General features: G+C 38.6%; 3 protein-coding genes across 10 annotated transcripts in view; 1 reads left to right on the top strand and 2 right to left on the bottom strand.

Annotated features, from left to right (window-relative positions):
* LOC134792695 (chromodomain-helicase-DNA-binding protein Mi-2 homolog) overlaps positions 1-11291 on the bottom strand; it is a 31904-nt gene extending 20613 nt beyond the window's left edge. Inside the window, exons 1-8 of one of the 2 annotated variants that reach the window (XM_063763971.1) lie at positions 11114-11291; positions 10621-10691; positions 10198-10320; positions 8636-8780; positions 4388-4533; positions 3107-3280; positions 2338-2517; positions 1391-1555 (exon numbers count right to left, since the gene is read on the bottom strand). In XM_063763971.1, coding sequence (XP_063620041.1) covers positions 1391-1555; positions 2338-2517; positions 3107-3280; positions 4388-4533; positions 8636-8780; positions 10198-10320; positions 10621-10691; positions 11114-11150 — 1041 coding nt within the window. In that variant the 5' untranslated portion in view covers positions 11151-11291. The remainder of the gene's footprint in view (positions 1-1390; positions 1556-2337; positions 2518-3106; positions 3281-4387; positions 4534-8635; positions 8781-10197; positions 10321-10620; positions 10692-11113) is intronic. The other variant, XM_063763973.1, reaches the window with a different exon arrangement.
* A 2048-nt stretch (positions 11292-13339) lies between these two features.
* Positions 13340-14970, top strand: LOC134792722 (uncharacterized). The gene is made up of 4 exons (XM_063764022.1): positions 13340-13530; positions 13705-13843; positions 14147-14296; positions 14752-14970. Exons 1-4 carry the CDS (start codon positions 13454-13456, stop codon positions 14962-14964), a joined length of 579 nt encoding a protein of 192 aa, XP_063620092.1. The 5' UTR covers positions 13340-13453; the 3' UTR covers positions 14965-14970.
* A 1676-nt stretch (positions 14971-16646) lies between these two features.
* The window catches only part of LOC134792693 (TRPL translocation defect protein 14), a 34327-nt gene continuing 26975 nt past the window's right edge, over positions 16647-23998 (bottom strand). For 4 of the 7 annotated variants that reach the window (XM_063763963.1, XM_063763964.1, XM_063763969.1 and 1 more), the window contains 5 exons: positions 23231-23359; positions 20543-20679; positions 18887-19434; positions 18419-18624; positions 16647-17301 (listed from right to left, as the gene is read on the bottom strand). In XM_063763963.1, the coding sequence (XP_063620033.1) occupies positions 17072-17301; positions 18419-18624; positions 18887-19434; positions 20543-20679; positions 23231-23359 (1250 nt within the window). In that variant the 3' untranslated portion in view covers positions 16647-17071. The other 3 variants (XM_063763967.1, XM_063763965.1, XM_063763966.1) reach the window with 3 other exon arrangements.

Genomic DNA, 23998 nt, shown 5'->3' with positions numbered 1-23998 from the left:
GCCTAGTCGACATTTTTTGTCTTCAATCGGACTCACGCTTGAACCTAAAGGCACACTTCTTCGGGACGCTTCAGACCTTCGGCCTTATGCAGATATCGGCCTAGGGCCTTCGCAATAGCTGTCTACGCCACTTTTCACTTAACCATTGCTGCTGCGTCCCTAAAATTACCTAAACGCATTTTTGTTCCTAAATCCGTCTCACACTTGACTGTAGATTTCTAATAGGTTTTCCTGTCATCTTTCGGTAAAGAACTATTTTGTGTATTTTTTTCAAAATTTTAGACCCAGTAGTTTCGGAGATAGAGGGGGGGGGGGAATGGTCATTTTTTGTCTACTTTCTTGAATAACTTCTATTTATCCTAAAATTATAAAAAAAATATACTTGAGATTCTCACAATGAGCCCTTTCGTTTGATATATAACACGATATAGTTTGCTAAACTTTGTTTTTTAATTTTCTTATTTACCCCCCAAAAGTAGCCCCTATGTTAAAAATTCATTTGTTGACGTTACATGTCCGTCTTTGGGTCACAGACTTACATATGTGTACCAAATTTCAACGTAATTGGTCCAGTAGTTTCGGAGCAAATAGGCTGTGACAGACGGACAGACAGACGCACGAGTGATCCTATAAGGGTTCCGTTTTTTCCTTTTGAGGTACGGAACCCTAAAAATAGGTTCTGTCTAGAAGGTGGTCTTTTTTAAGCTGCCCTTTGATGCAGAGAATGCATTCGGCAAAGCCCGCTATTGATACATCTACGTATCGTGCAAAATAAATAAAAAGCATAGATATTTTTTACTAAAAGATAACAAAAAATGTAGCATTACCCGCATTGCTTAATTGAAAATTCTTTAAACTTATTGCAACGACATGTGGTGTTACGAAGTTAGCTGGCAAGAGATAGTGCCATAGGACGGACACGCCACAGTGCGGAAATCGGTTTAGTGCCTTTCGACGCACGAAATGTCTGATACTCGTCAAAGTTCTTTAGGGATACACTGGCATTTTGAATTTTCCGACGTCGCCGTCTCGCACCCAGTATGCATAGCGAGGTATGTGTTTGTTTTGCCAATAGAATAAATGTTTCCTCGAAACTTAAACAAATATTAACCTCAGACGTCGCCGTTGAAAAGTGGGTTAGGTTAGGTTAGACCTACGACCCAGTGACGTAGCGTGAACCAATCTAGCCGTGGGCGAAAATCACATATGCGAGGCCCTTTTGAATGTGTTTTCCCAGGTTGCTTTGCGAGGCCCCCTTAAGTGCGAGGCCGTCGGGTAAGTGAGGGGCAGAGTCGTGCATAGCCATTTCGTATGAATGTTAGTTATTCTGATGTCCTCCGTCAGATCATCAGTGTTGTGCTAGCGCTAGTGGTAGTGGTAGTGTACACACCGGCGTGCCGTCCGCGGCGGGCTGTGCGGCGGCGTCGTCGGCGGCCGGCGGCGGCGGCTGCGGCTTGGGCTCCTCGGCCTCGGCGAGCATCTGCTCGAACTCCGCGTCCGACTCCGAGTTGGCCCCCGCGCTGCCCTCCGGGTCCTCCTCCTGTGATGAATGGATCTAAATAAGTTGGGGAAAGTGTTAAAGTATCGTTTGTAAGAATCGGTTCGGCTGCCACACGTTTTAAGCTGTATTAAAAAGCGAATCGTCCACCGCCTTGCCAATTTTGTCCTGAAAAAGCGTCAAATAAAAGCATCAATTGCAATATTTAAGCAGGAAATTCACAGTAAAGCATGAAACTTTTCAATAATACTTGTATGGATCTTATAATATGGGCCTAGCATATGATTGGCGCGACAGTATCTCGCCGGTTTTTTTAAACTGTAATTAAAGAAGGACGAGTAGTCTATCTTGCGGGCAAATACTGTCGCGCCAATCATGTGCTAGCCCGGCTGATTGAAATAAACGGTGATGATGGTAATGGAAATTCTTTAACAAACCGTTTGATATTATTATAGATTTGACAAAGCCATATAACAATTCAAATTAAAATGGGTTTGGATTAGTTGTCATATTCAACTATAGAAGAGTAAAGTTAAATTATAGAAGAGTAAATTTATGACAATGTCATGTCCTTCATACGTGCGTACTCGGCAGAGGTCGGACAGGGTGAGCTATTTACCTTATAATTGGACATGTCTTACGTCATATTATAAGGCAAAAAGCTCATCCTTTCCGAGCTTTGGCACAAACAATAAATCCATTCATCGATCTTCAGAGTTAACTTAATCCGACTTTATCTCTATTATTATCCTACCAATGATTGACTCATCATTCTGATTTCGCGGTAGGCCCCTGAAACTACAATCCACACACATGAACCACTATATCTAAGTACTCACACTGCTGGTCCGCTTGCGCTTGCTGAACTTGATCTTGAGCGTGGGCACTTTAGGCTTGCGGCCGGGCTTGCCGCGCGGGCCGTGCTTGGCCTTGCGGCCGCGCTTGCGGGGCGCGGGCGTGCCGCCGTCGCTGTCCGCCTCCTCCTCCTCCTCCTCCACGTCCTCCACTGTGTCCTCGTTCTGACATAATACACCAATTGTTATTGCCTGTCCGCTATTATATAAACACTAGCGACCCGCCCCGGCTTCGCACGGGTTACACAAAACCTTAATAAATTGTACACCTAAACCTTCCTCAAGAATCGCTCTATTGATATGTGAAAACCGCATGAAAATCTGTTCAGTAGTTTTTGAGTTTATCGCGAACATACATACACACAAACAGACAGAAGCGGCGGGGAACTTTCTTTTATAAGGTGTAGTAAAGTACGCCATAGTAAGAGGGTGGAATCACATCTGTAAGCATCGAGCCACTTTTAGAAATCGCTCGTTAGTATGAAGATGCGTACGTATGCTTTCACCTTTCGGATGCGTCGGCGAAGGGCTTAAGTCAGGGGTTGGCAAACCACGGCTCGCGAGACGCATGTGGCTCTTTGGGGGTAAATTACGGCTCTTCAAGCGACTAAAAAAACATCAGATGCTCTTAAAACGCTGATTGACCATTTGCGGCTCTTTGACTTTCATAAAACTCGTGATTCCTATTGCGGTTGGCTCTTCTTCAAAAGTTTGGCGACCCCTGGCCTAAGTGGCAAGTAAAGTTTACACTAACCTTTGGTTCCTTAGGCGGGCGTCCAGCCCTAGCTTTGGGCACGTAGTCGGAGGCCGTGGACGTGTTGGTGTTCTCCTCAGAGCCCATGTTTGAGCCGCCGCCCAGGTTGGGGTTGCTCTCGCAGAACAACCGCCATTTGGCGGCTACCAGCATCATCAGTTTCGATACTGGCACCTAATCGACATATAACAATGTTATTAAAGGGTTTGCTAAGTTGGGGTTAGGGTTAGCGACAAAGCATGTGGCAGATAACGAGCTTGCTTGTGCGTTGAAAAAAGGGGGTTTAGAAAAGGATGACTACACGAAATTGTCTACTGTGTAACGATTGTTTTATAGACTTCAGTAAAGTTAAAGGCAGTTATAAAAAGGAGTCCCAAATGTCACAACTTCGCTAATAAACGTGTTAGTGTACGGAATTGGACCAATGGAATGCTCTATAAAACAAAATACTGACGCTAGATTTTAATCAGGATAAATTTAACGAATTATATGTCTACTCGGAAAAACCAGTTAGTTATTTTTTCAGTAATATTTATAATGGTAATTTGATAAGAACCTAACCAAAGCTAAGTGATGAATGAGCAATAATGATATCTACATTCTTAACATTCTAATAGAAACAAATATGAATAATAATAAATTTAATGGTGGAAAAATTACTGCCTTTGGTGCTTGGGGTTAGTGGGTTTAGGTGCTTAACCCTTAAATGCATGATTTTTTCTTTTTGTCCGAAATTAATATATGTATCACATAATTATTTGCCGATTCTAGGAAAAATAGTAAAAAAAATATATCATCGATTTTCACTGGGAAATCAGTGTTAGAAGTTGCATAGGCTAAATCATATTTTTGTAAATATATAGCTATTAGTAAGGGGCATGGGAAAAAATTTACTGCCATCAGAAAGGTACACTATTTGTGATATTCCTAAAGTTTGTAAATATAAAATAATTACAAACCCCGAAAAATCTGCCCAAAATAACACACTAAAAATCATCAACTTCCAGGGTTTTCCAAGTTTTCCGACATTTCGTCTTTAAACAAATGTAAATTTTATAAATTAAAATACTGCGTAAATTTATGTAATAATTTAGAAAATGGATTAGTTTTACTATTGAAATAATAAACAGGAATAAATAGAATTTGTTTAAATATGCATAAAATTTCATGTTTATGTTGTGATGTATAAATACAATTCACTATGCATTTAAAGGTTAATAGCATTATTCTGACGATATAATAGACGTTTCTGGTTGTTAAAAATTAATGAATAATAATGACCTTTGGATTTTCCTTAACCAGCAACGGTCGGACATGCTGCTGGAAAAGCTTGTAGGACGTCAAGTTCTCGAAGTCTGCGTCCGTGTACTCGATGTCCACGTCTGAGAGTCCGAACGACGAGCAGACTTCCTCCACTGTCGGCATGCCTGCAAAAAAAAAACATTACAGGTTGGTATTCCATCTGTCCAATATGGTAGTCTAATGTTATTGCATCTTATTTTCATTAAGCAAAAATTGGGAATTTTTGACTGATTTGTAAATTAAAATGTATTGACAATGGATCCTGACCACTATTATCACATAATATTAAGATTATTCTTCTAATTACCTATTAAGATTGAATGCATGAGATAACTATTACCTACCTGCTACCTGTTTTGACTATTATTGTTGATCTGTGATATGATTAGAGTGTGTATTTTTTATTGAATTTGTATGCCAATAGGCACAACAGTGATACTGAAATATTTATTCAACATCTTGTAACTTACCTATGCTGAACAAATAAAATCTTTGAATATTTGCAAATGCACATTGGACCAAGAAATTGGACAGGTGGAAACCAGATACCATAAAAATTTTACAGGAGTATAAAAACTACAATATTATGACTAATATTTCGCTGACATCAGTTCGGGTTTCCCCAGATGAGTCCTAGTTGAATGCCCGTCAGGGAAGCTCACAGGTAAAACCCGGACAGTTTTTGTCAGGGGTATCCCTACGATTTTATTTTGATCATCTAAAGATACAATAGCGAAATAATAGTAAAATCGAATTGCTAAATTAAATTAAATTAAATAATTATTTATTTCAGAAATTAAATTTCCATAATAGATGCATATAGATGCTAAAATATATAGACATAATAGATGCTAAAATAGTCAGCAGCATAGCTGTATAAAAATTATAAAATACGCTTTAACTTTAAAAGCTGTCAATTTTTAAAAATACTACTTAAATTAACACGTACTGCAACTTTAGGAAGGTGTGGAAATTATTTACTTCCACAACAAACAGATACTTAAGTATTGCAACATTTTTGTGGCCGATCGAAGTGAATGTCTCCATTTCAGTTTGAGCAGAAATGTTTTCGCATGTCCAGCTGTTCATCTCTACACTCTTGCAAGCTGGTTCGATGATTATTATTTATTAAGGGCTCATTTAGACGATGCGAGAACTCGCATGCGAGTTTCATTACATTGCGGTTTTAGATCGGTCGTTTGAATTGGACGTAACCAACAGTCCGCAATGTAACTAAAATCGCATGCGAGTTCGCGCGCCTTCTAAATCAGCCCTTAGGATATATTTTATCGCTTACGTTATTTTATTTTTTTCATAATAGTTTAGCAATTGGGGGTCGCGTTCTAGCTCACAAAGCTAGCGGCTCTATTACATTTAGTTTGACGTAGTTTCTAAATTGTACTATTTTTATATTCCTACTAAATTAACCGACATTTTACAATCCCTAATGATATAAAAAACTCAAATGCAACTTTCGTCTCGATTATTTTGTTTTTGTCAAAAAAAGTGATAATCTCAGCATTCCCAGCCAGTGAGAGCGTGGAGGCTACGCGGGTACAATACCAACGCTCTATAATTGTTACTCTAGTCTCGTCGCGCGGGGACAACGACCCCGACCTTCGAACGCCAATACTTCTATTAGGTTGCATTGCGGGAAGCGAATCGTTCATTCATAATTGCTATCTAATGTTGGGTAAGTGCCTAGCTATCACGGCTCATGAGATACAGCCTGGTGACAGACAGACGGACAGCGAAGTCTTAGTAATAGGGTCCCGTTTTTACCCTTTGGGTACGGAACCCTAAAAAGTATCATGATTCATGAATGTTTAACAAAACTGTTTAAAATAAAATAAAATAAATTAAGACTATTGTTATTGTAAGTACAAACAGCAACGCTCCTAACTGTACATCGGTGGACCTTATTACAAAAGGCTTAAGGTCCGCTGATGTACAGTTAACTGTGTGGACGATGGTACAGTCACCTGCAATAATATGTTACACAACGAAGGCCGCAAAAATATCTGACACGATCTTATTCGTAGAGCCATAAGAGCGTGTCACATATTTTTACAGCATTCGAAGAGTAACATATTATTGCAGGTGACTGTACTAGATCAACTACTTTTACTTTAACTGCAATAACTTTTTCTGCAGTCGCAAGAGAAAAAAAAAACCGGCCAAGTGCGAGTCGGACTCGCACACGAAGGGTTCCGGTACCATTATCTATAAAAACGGACACCCATCCAAGTACTGACCCCGCCCGACGTTGCTTAACTTCGGTCAAAAATCACGTTTGTTGTATGGGAGCCCCACTTAAATCTTTATTTTATTCTGTTTTTAGTATTTGTTGTTATAGCGGCAACAGAAATACATCATCTGTGAAAATTTCAACTGTCTAGCTATCACGGTTCGTGAAATACAGCCTGGTGACAGACGGACGGACGGACAGCGGAGTCTTAGTAATAGGGTCCCGTTTTACCCTTTGGGTACGGAACCCTAAAAATATCGAGTAAGATGCACGATTGACTTCTTCTCACATATCCGATTGATCTAGATTGATCTGTGTAAAATTGTCCTATAATATTTATTTATTTATTTATCCGGACCGGGATAAGTGGCGTACTCGAAGAGAGTAGGCCTATGCTCAGCAGTGGGCAATAAAAGGCTGGTATGATGATGATGATGATTTTATTTCAATGCTACTTTAAACAACGATATCGTTTTCAAATTCATCATATTTATCACTTTCAAAGGTATCGTCTTGGGTCGTCCCATTCGTTTTTTGTCAAGTTCTTAAATTAGTCCTATTCTGCCTTCGTCACTCATTCTACATTGAAAGCCACCGACGATTGTGACGAATGTAGAATGAGTGACGAAAGCAGAATAGGACTAATTTAAGAACTTGACGAAAAACGAATGGGACGACCCAAGACGATACCCTTTCAAATGTTTAGAACCAAATAAACATACATATATGTTTTGCAGGTTTTTTTTTGGATTTTAGATCGTGGATTTTTTAGTTCGCGAGTGTAAAATAAATAGCATGACTTCAAGATTATTATTATTATTACCTAGATTTCGTGCTCGCTGAAGATACCAATGGAATATAATAAGACTATATAATGTTCCCTTGTGATTCCCCGCCTAGGAACAGTTCATCTTAAGGCCTGTCTCCATATTGCGCGGCAAACTATCGAACATTGGCTCGCGAGGCAGCCGCGCGCAATGGATACCGGGTTGGCTCGCGAGCCAACGCGATCTGATCGAGCCAATGTTCGATAGTTGCCGCGCAATATGGAGACAGGCCTTAATGGACGCTACCGAATGATACATAATAAAGAAAAAGAGTACAAATCATGTTTATAAAAAAAGTATGTACCTACTTATACTACTACACTATTGTGACTGTATATTTTGAATGAAAATGCAGAGAAGTGCTGATTTCACACACTGCATAAAGCACTTTATTCTAGGATAATAATATTGTACTTGTCACTAATAGCCCGCAATAATACTACACGATATCTTACCTAATAACATATTGATTTGGTAGGATTTAGTGATTGCTTATTTCAGTTGCGTTTATGTTTACAACCTTTACTCATCAAGAAGATGGTTTGTTATTGTAATAGAAAATGGCCCAGCAGTCAACTTAGTCATTAGTTTACGGCGGCGTATTTACAAACAAGTAAAAGATCGTCTGTGCGTGGTGAACTTGGTCTTAGTATAAACTCTATAAAAGTAAAACAGTGTATAATATTCCGTGTTATCACTCACCAGTCCGATTCAGAGGCAGGTATAAAGTGCGTAAGATGTACTTGCTGCCGCGGCCCTTGCGCGACTTCGTACTTATCACTGCGCTTAGTGAATACTCAATGTCACCTGCTGGTTCAACCCCCAAGATGAACTAGGTTACAACTTACCAGAGCCAGAGTCAGAAGCGGCAGGTGTAGAGGGCGTAGTGTTGTGCCTGCTGCCGCGGCCCTTGCGCGATTTCTTACTTATCACTGCACTTAGTGAATACTCACCGTCACCTCCTGCATCAACCCCCAAGATGAACTAGGTTACAACTCACCAGAGCCAGAGTCAGAAGCGGCAGGTGTAGAGGGCGTAGTGTTGTGCCTGCTGCCGCGGCCCTTGCGCGATTTCTTACTTATCACTGCACTTAGTGAATACTCACCGTCACCTCCTGCATCAACCCCCAAGATGAACTAGGTTACAACTCACCAGAGCCAGAGTCAGAAGCGGCAGGTGTAGAGGGCGTAGTGTTGTGCCTGCTGCCGCGGCCCTTGCGCGATTTCTTGCTTGTCATAGCGCTTAGCGCATAGTCACTGTCACCTTCCGCTTCAATCTCCAACCCAAACTCGTCATCCTGGACAAATACAAGACCTCATTAATTCTGTGTTAGTAATTCTTGGATCTTTAATGTCTGTGCTTTTCCTGTACATGTGTAAAGTAATTCCTTGAGAAGGAATAATCAAAATTCAATTCAATACTTAAACCCTGTCGTTGTTTGGCTGATAATTTAAATCCTTGGGACTCCAGGGGTTACATTTCTAAATGTAAAATGATATACTTCTTTCTCTCTGAATGATATCTTAAGTGTAACTCGATTTTATTATTTAATAAAAATCTGCATGTAGTCTTCATCAGATAAAGAACAGGCACTATAACCTCCAGATAATAGCGTTCTGATTTGTGAGCACTTTAGCCGCTCCGATGTATTTGATGACTACAGGGGCCTATTCTCAAGGTATCAGGCTAATTATTAGTGCGTCACCATGGCAACCCATACGATTTGACAGTACGTGAACTAATAATATTAGTCTAATGCCATTTGAGCAATGGGCCCCTGGGTGCAAGTACAACTCAAACTTGGACAGTTTTTTTTTTTAACTCAATTTCAGCAAACCAGAAATATCAATGAGATCATCTCTGTATAATTCTAGAGGACCAATGAAACCTACTAGATGCAGATTTGAAAACTTGTAAGATTTCAAATGAATTAATGTTTATGCTAATAAAACCCATGTTATTATACTAGTGGCTAAACCTTTTGTACTGTAATGCTTTTCAAATGTTTCCTTGTTATGTTTATCTGAAATTATGACATAACAGGAGCCATTGTAATATCAAGGTAATAAGCATAAGGATAATTAGTACTTTTACTGGTTAGCTTGCCTAATTAAATTGGCTTGAACTTGAAAGTTTTACAGGAAAAATTAATTAAACACTGTTTTTTTTTGTTAATTTAAAGATTGAACATATTTAAATATTTCAGCCAAAGCCAATATTTTTCACCAATGACTCATGGAACCATTAATAAAACTAAAAAAAGATATTTTTGATGTCAGGTTTTCATCACATGGATCAGAAGGAAATATGTGACAAACATAAAAATAAATGCTGTTACCAGGATTCAAACCTGCAACCTCCTATGAAGGCAGGTTAACTAGGCTAGGAGGCTGTTGAGTAACATTTATTTATTTATTTATATAGCCCCTTAGACTGGGTGAGAGAAATTTGTAGGTGTTGGTTGCTGACTTCTGTTTCTATAAAAAATCTCTCAACTCAGTGTGCCTGTTGGCAAAGGCCTCCTCCAATAGCTTCCATTGTTTCCGGTCTTGGGCAACTCTTCTCCATTTTGGTCCCGCAGTGAGCTTCAGTAACATTACAACATTAGTTGTTGAGTAACATTAGTACTCCAGTAATGATATAGAATTTATGTTTGTGAACTTTTCTAACAACAAATTTGCAGGCAGCAGTTTTTCTATATAAAAAGTACTTACTTCTTCACTCTCATTCTTTCGCTTCTTCTTTTTCTTTCTGCCCTTTTTGTCTTCTCCACGGGCCTTTCTTTTCTTACCCTTCTTCTTCTTTCTGGCATCTTCTGGAGAGTATTCATCATCCTCCTAGGGAAAGTTTATTTTATTTTGTTTACAAAATGAAAGTAAAGATGTGAAAAATTATGCATTGGTTTAGAAGACTTACAGATGGGCATTACACCTCATTGGTGGTTTTAAAAATAAATAATTTATGATAAATAGGTTTTACACTGTCATTATTATTTATCAGTACATCAGGGATCTCTCTAATCACCTTCTGAATGTGCCAATTTAGTGTTATCAAGCACTTTTGTTTACAAATAAACCAATGCTGGCTTTTAATGAAATGTATTAAGAGAACACCTAATAATAAAATTAACCTCTTACCTTAGGTGGTGCTTCATCACTTTCCCCAGAATTTTCATTCTGACCTTCACCTTCCTCCACGTCCTCGTCGCCTAAAACGAAATAAAATAAACTGGTCAAACCACTGCAACCATGCTCACCACCTGTCCCGCACCGGCAAACCCATGAGAACCCAGTATTTTCCGAAACACGCGCGCTCCTAGCGGTTAAGGTCACTAATCCCTTTGTTTGGCGGCGTCCATTTTGTTAAGTAGTAATGAGCAGAATTGCATGTTCTTTTCTGTCACGAACTGCCACTCACAAAATATTTACAACCCACCGAAAACGATTACACCATTAAACTGCACTATAAGATGTTTTAAGAACACATACTGTCGTTGGTTGCTGTTTGTTTTTAACACTTCAATTTGAAAACCAAAATCTTCAAATTTTTAATTGCTTATACCGCAAGTAAACACATGATACCGCTATTCGCGGCTTACCTATGACATGCTAATAGATATTCAACGTTTACCTGCAAATGAACCGTCTACTTCATCATCTGAAGCCATTTAGAACACTATTTAACACAAGCAGGGATAAGATTAGAGATTTAGGTCTAGAAAAGATAGAGGACGCGCAGTTTCGCGACAAATGGTAATTAATTCAGAAATTGATGCCGCCTTCACTACGAGGAGAAGACTGGCACTATTTGCTATCTCGCTTGCACAAGAAAAAAGAAGAAATTTTAGGGATACCACATAAATCTACTATTTCTACTGAAAGTAGTAGTTAGAGTTCGACCACAGAAACTTTGCAGCGCAATAATTTGACAGCGAATTAAAAAACTATATATGGCAATGTTTTCTAGCAGACAGTAAACGTCATTGTCTATGGTACGTGTTTGTCAAAATCGTTTAAATATTCGTTGTTTTTTGTGATTAACGGAAAAAACATGGTGAAACCTTACAAAATCGGCGTGCCGGGTTTCCGCGTGACGAATAATTAAGACTAGTAAAAAATCAGCACTAGGCGATTCAAGCTCAAAAACGACAATGTTTACAAAATTTTGAGTTGATGACGGGTAAGTGGAATGAAACATTTTAATACTTGCACCATGTCTATTACATGAATAGATAATATATTATTATAATATTGGTTTAGACTTGGTTTAGACTAAGGTTTCACGGCAAATTGAACACACCTAATAGGTATAGGCATACTATTACCTTATGAACTTCCTCTAACATTTCGAGAAACCCATTGGTTCGAGCTGGGTTTTGAGATAGAAGTCCTCTAACCCACAACCTCCATGCTTACGGCATGGGTGACTACTAGTTAAAGCTTAAATTTATTTTGAATGTATGTTTTAATGGTTTATTTAGTTTTTCCGAAATCCGAAGTTCGCGAATTGCGGGCAATTTCTTTTTCAATATAATTACGCCTTAATGGGAGTAAAAGAGAATGATGCTCGCAATTTGCGAACTCCGGTATTTGCGGTAGGCTCTTTGTACCTATTTACCGCTAGGCCGTCGCGGATATTACAAAAGCTCAATAATTTTGATGAAGCCAAATGTCATATTCTCCCAAATCTCCCAATATTATTTATGAACATTTAGTATATGTATACATATTAATAGTGACATATATTGTTGGAATTAAATTTATTTAACCATAAATGCACAGCTTAAGTTTTTCAGACGGTCAAATATGGTAGAAATTTCACAAGTATCAAGACTCTTTAATCCATTTTCTGTGGTGTTGTCACATACTGATTTTTAGGGTTCCGTACCCAAAGGGTAAAACGGGACCTTATTACTAAGACTTCGTTGTCCGTCCGTCCTTCCGTCTGTCCGTCCGTCCGTCCGTCTGTCACCAGGCTGTATCTCACGAACCGTGATAGCTAGACAGTTGAAATTTTCACAGATGATGTATTTCTGTTGCCGCTATAACAACAAATACTAAAAACAGAATAAAATAAAGATTTAAGTGGGGCTCCCATACAACAAACGTGATTTTGACCGAAGTTAAGCAACGTCGGGCGGGGTCAGTACTTGGATGGGTGACCGTTTTTTTTTTTGCCGTTTTTGCATTATGGTACGGAACCCTTTGTGGGCGAGCCCGACTCGCACTTGCCCGGTTTTTAAAAACGACTTTTTATCTAGCGCTGCAAAGTTACTGTGGTCGAACTATATAAAGCTATGTTTATCCCTCAAAAGTGGCTCCCATGTTTAAAATGCATTTGTTTACGTTACATGTCCGTCTTTGGGTCACAAATTTACATGTGTACTAAATTTCAATTTAATTGGTCCACGAGTTTTGGAGAAAATGGGCTGTGACAGACAGACAGACGCACGAGTGATCCTATAAGGGCTCCATTTTTTTCCTTTTGAGGTAAGGAACCCTAAAAAAGCAGCAAATTTCAAAAATGCAGGCATAAAGGGTCCCATAGAAAGTTATAATATCACGCCTTTTTCTACTAACAATGTTGTTTGCCAGTCTACTTATATGTTTAAATATACTTAAAAAAACAATTAAAACAACTTGCCAAGACTAGGCCAAGACCCTTTTTTATGTAACAAAAACTACCATAAAAACAATTTTTTTACTGTGGTATCACTTTGTTTATGACACTTTTATTTTTTATCCATGGCCAATTTTATTTTCGCCTGTAGATTGGCATGAATGATTTCATTTTATTATTTCTTATAAATTATATATCATTCGCGGTCCTCTCTAGGACGCCTAATATAATCTGTGCTAGTGTGCACGAACGAGATGAATGAAGCGTAAACAAATCACAAGCTTGATTTAAATATTAAAATTATTTCGTTTGGGAATGAAAACACGGAATTCTAGTTAAAGCTTTGTGAATATGAACGCTTTATTAGATTATGGTACGTCATCGTCGGGGAGTTCTGATGAGGATAACGAAGAATCTCCAGACGAAAAGTGAGTATTTCAGTATTCAATGCATAGCCCTCTTGCACAATCTTGGAATCTTCATGCTTTCGTAACAATTTCGTAACCTATATAATATACTTATTGTATTGTTGCTGAATGTTTATAGAATGCAGGGACAACGATCATACATTTTTTAGTTAAGGCGGTAATGTTTGTTTGTAGACCTACTGAGGATGCTTCCAAACCAAAGTTACCAAAACCAGCGCTTGGAGAGAGCTCGCTACAAACCTCGGTCTTCTCGAACCCATTCGTCGAAGCTGAATTGGCCAAGGCAGCGATATTGGAGAAACACGTCAAAATGGTATATGTTGACTTTCTATTGCTTTTAAAACTAGGAGATTTTGTAAACAAATATTAATCCACTTGATGTCATGTACTGTTCCGTGAACAAAGTTTTGCACAGAACACTTAACGTAAACATTGTTTACGTTTTGCCAGAATATTATATCGTAATATGTTCTCTTTTTATTTTCACTAAAGTACATGATTAATGAAAATGTTTTCTTTTGGTACAACATTTAATCTTAAAATAGGAGCAAATGTAGGAAAACGTTGTATCTAATTGTGCATACAATCGTCAAGTACATAGGCCATGACTGTTAAGGTTCCAGGTAAAGCCAACACACAGATGATCAACGGCAAGAAGATATGCTGGAACTACCGGAAAGGGAGGTGTCGGTTTGGACACAACTGCAAATATGCACATGATTCTGATATTCAGAAAACTGCTGAGGAGCTGCAAGCAGAGAAACAGGTAAATGAAGCTGGTACTATTATAATTGATCCAAAGATGTCAACTGATGTGCACAGGCAGCTACAGCCCAATATCAACCTTCATGCTATTCACACAATAGGGGTGGCGTTTTACCACTTGGAGATGTGAACATGCACTTAAACATTTTAAAAATAAAGGCTTTGATCAGATATTTGTAGGCTTGTGCCTGGTCACTATAGAGAGCACTCGTGGTCAATTGGTCAAAGGAACTAGTTCGGTCTTTTAGTTCCTTTAGTTCAGTTCGGTCATGAGAGCTGGAATGAATATGAATTGATTTTACAGTAATTTTTTTTTAATCTTATGGAACTGAATTATGATTTAAGTTGTACGATACCTACTATATGACGGTATTTTAAGTCATTTTAGTACTATTACTTAACCTCTTTGTCACCACTTCAAATGCCATCTTATATAATCAAATTCTTTCTTTTCAGAAATTGAAAACAGTTGTCTGTGAAGGTTCAGGAACAATGAGCTCTGTTCCACCACCACAAGTGGTTTTGGATAATGAGGAAGATACTTGGGAGGGTGAAGCAGACAGGAGAAAGCTGAAGAGACCTGGTCTCAGCCAGGGTTTAGTGCCAGGGAAGAAAGTCATAAAAATGTACAAAGAGCAAAAAATTCGGGATAGCATTAAAAAATCTTGAATACAATAGATCCTTTTATTTATTCTTAGGCAATCCTGATACCTGAAACACATACGGTGGACACATGAAAGGTCCATGAAACACATGGACCTTTCATGTGTCCACCACCGTCAAAAATCGCAGTATCAAACCTCAGAAATATAGAGCAGGAACATCATTCTCGAAAAAAAATCCGTCAGAATCCTTATCATACACAGGACAAGAGGTTAAACACAGTTCAGTTCATAGTAAGTATTTACTAGTTGAACTATTACAAAGATTATAGCAACAAATCAATATTGTATGTAAGTTCTGAATCGCGCGATTAAGATTTTTTCTGCAATATCAAGCAATACCTAATAACATCTGACCAGTCCTCTGACTTCTGCGGATTTTGCTTAGTACATGAATAACACGTTAGATGTCGCTGTACCGTGTGGCCAAAATTCTGAATCACACTTAAGATTTTTCTTGTGATAATGACTTGTAGAAAAATCTAACGCTAGATGGCACTGTTCTTTGTAATCAAAATCCTCAAGTGCTAATTGGTGCTATCAAGATTTTTTGGGGATAATAATGAACATGTAATCTTGAAACTCACCTCAGAGATGTGAAGTGCAAGTGGGTTTGCCCGAGTTCGACATCTTAAGTAGATGGCGCTGTGCGAGGCAACAAGAGTGCTTTTCTTTTTGTAGTAGCTGTAATGTTTGTTAAACATCAACTTTTGTCTACCAGCGTTATCGCATAGTCGTACAGCGCCATCTATATGTAATATTCGAAACACGAATTTGTCTCGGACCCAATCAATGGGTTGGGTATAAATAAAAACAAAGCTTCAAGGTCGCATTTTTTCTTTAATCAAGAAGATAAAATGCAGATAGACATGCAATTTAGAGATTTTTACGTCCAAAAAGCTTATAAGATACATTTACTTGGCGTTAGATATTACAGCCAACATTGGTGGTATATTTATCAATCGTAAAATTACATAGCACAGCCATCTAGATAGCCTGGACCGTGGCCAAGCTCCGGGCTGAGCAGAATCCGTTGAGAGTAATACTCACATCTTAATTAATTATAAATTACACTACTGACGGCTTCAATACTTTATAAGTTACTATAAAATGATCTTCATTTGATTCCGACACAACAAAAATATCTTTAGACGACATCAATTTCTACATCGATTACTTACTATGGGGCTGTCCATAAATTACGTCATCGATTTTTGACGATTTTTGACCCCCCCCCCCCCTATAATCATCCAAAAATCATGCTTCAAATGACCCCATTTCCTCCTACTTCATGCTACCGTCATCCGATGTCCAGACCCCCCCCCCCTAATTTGAAATGACGTAATTTATGAATAGCCCCTATGCCACACAATAGTAACTCTGTGTCATAAAAATAAATTATCTAGCATATGAATTTCATTGGTAAAAGGCCACTATAATTATTAGGGGTGTATTTGTACATTTTCTGATTGAAGTTCACGTTGGACCCCTAAAACGATTTCAAGTAAAACATTCTACAGTCACGTTACAACACCAAGACATATAAATTCACTAGTCAATCTACAAATCAAGTTCAATGGTGGTGTTCTTTTTCATGTAAAATTTCATTTTATTCGAGTTTGCCTTTTTGATAAGTCTTAAAACAACAAAACAAATGCTATATTGTATCAGGTAATATAAAACCTAAAATACTTCACAATAATCTAAACCACAACAATACTAAGCCCATAATATTATTGCAATAATTAAGTACTAAAACTTCATTTGCATGTTATAGATGATATAAACACGAAATATATTCAAATATACAACTTGTTGTAAAGGCACAAACAATATGAAACAGTTAAGCTATGTCTTAAGTATCCTGAGTCACTTTAAGTGCATTGGGTATTTCATTTGATACATATTTTCTATAAAAAATAGTTTCATTTGGCAATTTATACAATTATAAATTCATAACGAATAAGTACACGTTTTATACATCATGGTTCAATATTACAGTTTCATCAAATATTTTAAGTTTCCGCCTTAGTACAGTTTAGCATCGAGTAGTGGAAAAAAGTCAAAATTATAGTCCTAAAATTACCTAGTACATAGAGGTACATAACGGCGATTTAAATCTTAACAGCGACCTTTTTAGGAATCTTTGGTGACGGGAGATCCATGGAGTGGCCGTCGAGGGTGTCATGGCGGCCGTTGACGCCGTTCTCGTGGTGGCCGTTCACATTCTCGCCACACCCGTTGACTTTCGCATGTCCGTTCAACTTTTCACCATGCCCATTGACTTTACACGCATGCCCATTGTGTTTGTCAGCGTGACCATTCAACGACCACTTAGCCTGCCCTGATAAACCAAAAGAAAACGTCGTTTAACCCCTCGCACTCTCATCTGAACACTGGCGGAATAATGTTAGTCACATCGTGTCGAACACTACAGTTTCTAATGTTTACTACCACTTGGTTTGCGTTTGTTAGTTGCCGCTCCTAAATTCGTGTTGTCCAAATTAGAGGTATCGGTCGAATTGATATCGCAAAACTTATGGCCCAGAATGACAGCTTTCGAATCTGTAAAATTACGCGTCTTTAATATTTAAAGGGCGCCATCGCGGGGCAGGGGAACGTCACTTGCACGACACTCACTACGGTGCGGGACATTAAAAAGTGCTACAAAATATAAATTGAATTAGGAAATATAAAATTTGTCTATGAACTAATGCTCTACACTAATGTGACTAGCTAATCTATCTCTATCACAATTACGCCAGTGTTAAGATTCTCTATTTCTATATGATCATGCAAACATACGAGTAATACTATTAAATTAAAGGCAAAGTTTGTAACCCGAAAATAGAACATTTTTTATTTTAAGAATTATTCGCTACGCTAATGGTTTCGTTTTTACATTTAGCTGGACGAAACCCTACAAACAAGGCCAGCTTTCAGGACCGTCGAGTTACTCAAACTCAACCTCGGTAAATCATGTTTTCATGGTTGGATTAATGGGGAATATAAGAGTAATAATATCTCAGCAATATGTGCTAGACTACTACGGACGTCTCGCACTAGAAGGAAACTAGGAGTAAATCAGCTATAGTCAAGCCTTCCACATATTGCTGCAAAATATGGTCCAAACGGGTGGAATTCAATATCGGAGTGATGAAAAAACATCACCATCATGATGAAAACTATCACAATAGAATGATAACAGTTTTCTGTTCATCATGAATCATGTTTAATCAAGTTTGCTTACTATATTGCTAGGTTTGCCACAAATAAACAGTTTAGTTTTCTATATTATTTGTTTGGGTTTAAGTGACATTTTATATCAGCGCGAAAAATCTGAATTCCAACCGAATGCACCTCAAAATTGATTTTTAAATTAAGGATTGGAAAGGGATAACAGAATGTAAAATTTTGTAAATGGCAACTTAGGATGATATAAAAGCACATTAATAACTCACCATGGCACTCAGTGCCCGCATCTTTTTGACCCGCATAGTACCTTTTCGAGGTCTTCCAGTCTTCCTTCAGCGAGAGATTGTACATGGAGAAGGCGGGGTCGCCGGTCACCTCGCGCTCGATCGTGAGGAACTTCGGCAGCGTCGCCAGCAGCGAGTCCTGGTCGTACGCCGCGCTGTACGTCTCCAAAAGGACTAGGCCTCGGCACCTGCAACGTTACAAAATGTTTTAACAACCGTTACATATGAAAAAAAAAAGAAATATAAAAATATATACGATCTAAGTAACTAATCTATCACTACGAAGTCAAGCCCATGCCAAAATTTACCTGTATAAAGCTGAGCTGCTATTTTTGTTCGAGGTCGAAAATAATAAGACTCTAAATAACAACAATTTTATTATAATTAATGCATATATACTCGGATGAATACGTAAACATATTTGATAGAGATAATGGAACGACAAATCACCTCGGATGAGTGGGCTGCCTGTAGATGTCCAGCTGGTAGTACTGATTGTTGAAGATGAAACACCGGCGTTTCTTGAAGATAGTGAAGTGGGCGTCGTCGCGCTGCGGCAACATGTTCAGGTAATCCCTGTGCGTGAGCTGCGTCCGCACCTCCACGGACTGACCGTTACTGGGATGGAATTTCCGAAGCGTGTGAATATACGACCAGTGGCCTTTCTGTCCACGCTTGCGAAGCCTGACTTGGGCTTTGCGGACATCGCTCTGCAAGTAGTTATGCACCACGTCGAAATCTTGGAAGGCGGGGAACTCGGAGTCCGGCGGGAGGGGTCCCTTGACGAGGAACTTGCGTTTCTTGGAGTTGACGTTGAGCCGGTCCCCGGTCTCGATGCCGATCTTTTGGCAGACGCAGGCGATGAGTCGGTTCATCTTCTTGTCGAAGTCTGTGGAGTTGTCGATGACGTCGAAGTAGGGGTGGCCGATCCAGGCGGCGGCCGCGTTGTAGTCCAGCTCGCGCGCCAGCTCCACACCCTCCGACCGGCACGCGTGGTCCTGTAAACAAACAACATTCCTGTTTACAAATACAATTTGCGTGTGTTGATTGAGAAATGACGTACGTTGACTTATTCTTTGTTTTTATAATTTGCAACCTTGAAACGAGACAAGATCATGATATGGTTATCTTCACGTGGACATGATGTGAAAATGCCGATAAGATTTTATCGCCAAGAGAATGGCTTTAAGCCAACGATATGTCAATGTCACGTTAAGTGGAAACATTGCTTGCATTTTTCAGAGGCACAGTTTGAATCATACGATTGAACTTATCTAGGGGGCTAGCACAATTGGCATGGACTTCGTTTGTCGAGCGATCACTCGATACTTTCGCTCTGTATTAAATATAGAGAGATGGATAATATTTGCTCTTTTACGAAGCACGCGGTCTCTCTCTAGTGGCAGTCCTCATGACATTAAAGACAATAATTAATTACAATTTCTATGTATCATCAGTAGTACTATATCTTTTTATAATTTAATTGCTTTTCTATGTAAAGTTATCACGTCATCTCATATCGTAATATTTGTTTTGATAAAAAAATCCATTACATTTCCACACAATGGGGTTTTCCCTGACTGATCGTGGTACGATTGGCCTTCGCAGCGGCTTAAGTCTATTTTCAATGATCAATATTGTGATAAATCGGCATGTTTCGCATTTGCTTATCTTGGCCCGCCAAGGGAGGATTATTTGTGTTATGATGATTTTATCTAGAAAGCGTTATAGAGTACGCCACGTGTATATTACTTGTGGTGAAATTAAGCGAACATATTTATAGTTATAAGTGTTATAACATAGAAAAAAAGTCTAAGAATCCGTTGATAATCGACAGTCGTTTATACCTATCGTCATACTGACAGTTGTATGTGATAGAAAGAGCTGTGATGTTTGCTAAGCCATGATTAAGGGAGTAAAACTCTCATGAACATTAAAACAGTCCCTGGGTTAAAGTACTTAAAGTCCATCCATTGCTCTTACTTACTCGCTACATTCAAAATTCAATTATAATATTAAATCATCAAGGTCGTTTTTTGGCTAGTAATATTTGATCCCTGAGACTCGAATTGACCTCACATAGACTGGAATAATTTTCCTCATTACCTCAGTGGAGTAGAAGTCTTCGGCCCCGTTGGCAGCGGAGACCATGTGCACGATGTGGTTGTACCGGTTGTCTCGCAGCTCCACGCTGTTCCAGCTGTTGGCGTTCAGCATCGCCTCCCACTTCTCCTTAGATATAACTGAAAAATCAATTAACCTCGTAAGTCCCCGTGTACTTGTACCAGTACAAATTTAATTCGAGTTTTGAACTCATATAGAAATGAAAGAAAGTTCCAAATTCAAAAGCGCCAAAATTGCCCTGGGTCTTTACGAGGCTAAAGCCGTTTAGGATACGCGAGTAAAGAGGGCTCACAACTACAGCCCTTGATTTTGACCCGCGAAAGGGATACAGGAGAGCCGAGGTCCTAGTCGTGGCCCTCGAGTCGAAGATTACTACAGTATGTACTAGTAGAACCAAGTTGCATGGACAAATTAAGTAGTACAGAAACCAGAAAGGAGCTATTTAAACAAATGTGGATGAAAAACAATTGCGCATAAATGTGGCAAGTTCTGTCTGGTTCATTTGTATACACAACTGATGTGACACACTGGTAGATACTTCTCCACAGAGCACATTTCCAGCTGAGTTTATACATTAAAAAAAATAATAATCCGTTGTCTTATGTCCAAGTATGGGTTCTTGAGGTTCTTCGAATATTTCTAAACGTTCTTTCAAACATTTGTTGAGAATGTCATACAAACAGCAACACTCCTAACTGTACATCGCATCGGTGGACCTTATTACCAAAGGCATAAGGTCCCACGGGCCCACACGGGCGATGGCACAAATTGCGTGTTTACTTCCGAGTTTTTGTTCTGGTTTGTCACTAACACAGTTTCCTCTACCTATCTGTTTATTCATCACAACTGTAAGTTGCAATAAAATAACCGAAACACTTATTTAATTGGGGAATCCCAGCATCTTTAGGTATGCTTACCGCACGATTGTTGCTACACAATCACTTACAGGAAAATCCCGCCGGGAAGCCAGATAGCAGTCGCTTTCGTAAACCAAATGCCTACACTTGGGAAGCCGGGCGGTCCCTAGGCTTCTTAAGAATGCCACCGGATGAATAAAATGGAAATCCCGTTCTACTGTGTGCAACATACTTGTCTTGCCATACTAATACAGATGCAGGGCATAATTGTTTTCCATCGTATTTTCTCGGAAACGTTCGTATTTGTTATGCTATTTCAGTCAACCTCAGTACTTTTTGTACCGAAAGTGACTGAAATAGCAAGACACGTTCGTACGTTTCCGTGAAAATACGGTGGAAAATAATTATGCACTACATCTGTATTCTGTATCCCCCTATTGAGATCAAGAGTTTGAGAATTGAGAGAGAATTTTATATTCTTGTTATCAAACGGTTATGAATATGATCTCTGTTGATTCCTCAACCAGAAATGTCACTGTTGACAGCTGACAGATCATAATACATAACCGTTTCATAACAACAAACTACTATATGAATAGGCCTCCGGTATTAAGATGCACATTCAAGATAGAATAAAGTGGCACCCCTCATAAATCCATATGCTGATTGCTGAGTATATTATAGTTTGATACAATTCCAGAAACGGACATCAGGGGCCACGTGTGTGCATCGATAGAAAGCAACCGGCCCAACGATAACCGGTTCTAGCCGGACGACCTTGAACCGACCCGGCTTATGATTAAATTGATTAAAGAAATATTTAGGAATAATCTTACACAGGTCGGCATAGTCCAACCCCCAACTAAGGAATATTTACATTATGGACGATGAGTAATGAAATTAATGAATCGGTAACATCAAAAGGAGATCATTAAAATATTGAACGTTATTATGGAAAGCAAGCAAAATTAGGTACCTTGAGCTCAGGTAAATATTATTGTAACGCTATTTATAAAGCAAACACGTAACCCCATGTAAGTTAGCATCCTAAAAATAGTGACAGACAGTATACAGGTATTATTATACCTATCTTGCATGATCACGACTGAACTACATGAACAAATGGAGATATAAAACCGACATTTGTGACGAAATCGTTATTTGTTAAATGGGATTTTGTTTTATCAGTTGTAATGCATCTGTTTATTCTTGTTGAACGTACCTATAAGTTTAGGTAGGTTTGTTATGCACATATGATGAGGTAACGATTTTATTATAAAAAGAAAAACGCGACATTCTTCAAGTTCCCCTTTCAATGATTAAGATATCAACATTATCTAATAGATTCAGTTTACAACCTGCGTCATAATGAATATCACAAACACTTCAGTATACCTTATCATTTTATTGCCAAGTCTAGTCGTATCCATACAAATAAGCTTCGCAAAACATTTCCTGGATATTTAAAGATCAACGAATAGAATATATAGGTATGATTTCTACGTGCATCCTATGTTGTTTGTCAATTTTACTCCAACACTTACAATTTCATGTAAGCAGCAATGGATGTTTTAGTCTGATATGCCGATTATTTAATCAGTTTCATATTCTATAGTCTTGGAAAGCAAGGATCTCTCATGCCGAGAGTAACTATGAATGGCGTTATTCATAAACGCGTTACTGGCCTGAATTAGCTATGAATCGTTTGTCTTTATCTGTCATTTTGACGTATGTATTTGTAAGAAAGGGATAAATCATAATTTAACTAAAGCAGGCCCGTAAAGTTTTATGAATAAGGGGGTAAGACACTTACATGCACTCGCGTCCATAGCTCCCCTATCGCAGATGATCAGACAATTCCTCTGACACGTCCTGCCCAGCTCGAAGAATGTGTTCTCGATCTGAATCATGGTCTTCAGTAGGTTTTCTTGGAATTTTGTCGCTGTAACAAAGAAATATACCCTTAAAAATGAGGATAATGTGATGGATGGGTGACGCGCAGATTTCATTGATTGGAATGGTAGAATTGTTGTTTTATTTTGTTAGAAGTCAAGTTCAAGGGTGAACTACAGATCCGTAACAGCTATGCGTAATCAGAGATGACTCAGATCACTCTTAGATTTAGATAGTGGTTTTGTCACATCTTGTTTTCCCACTGACGCTGACCGTCAGATGGTCACATATTCTATAGATATACCCTGTGATTAGTACACAGTTTACGGGATTAACAGAGCAGAAGGGAGACCAAGTTCTAAGATATTGAATCATGGAAATAAACTCCCGGAAGAAAGAAAGTTGTTCGGGACGTGTCTAGAGATTTTCTCATTGAAATTTATAACACTAATGAAGTTTGAATAAAAGCCAAAACACAGCGAGTGTTTCTAATGCGGCAATTACAATGGAAATAAGATGGTATTCCCTTGCCAAGACACCATATACTCATAGCTGGTTTCTAATGTTTTAGCAAACTAGTATGAAACCTTCTGGTTTTGGCAGGAGATAATGGACCAACAGTTATCTGACCAGCGTTTATCGCTAACATAAAACATCTGTTGTTTTCTGACAATGTTTCAATTGGAAA

This window comes from Cydia splendana, chromosome 8 (assembly GCF_910591565.1).
Source record: "Cydia splendana chromosome 8, ilCydSple1.2, whole genome shotgun sequence".
NCBI classification, from domain to species: Eukaryota; Metazoa; Arthropoda; class Insecta; order Lepidoptera; family Tortricidae; genus Cydia; species Cydia splendana.
This window is presented reverse-complemented; position numbering and strand designations above follow the sequence as displayed.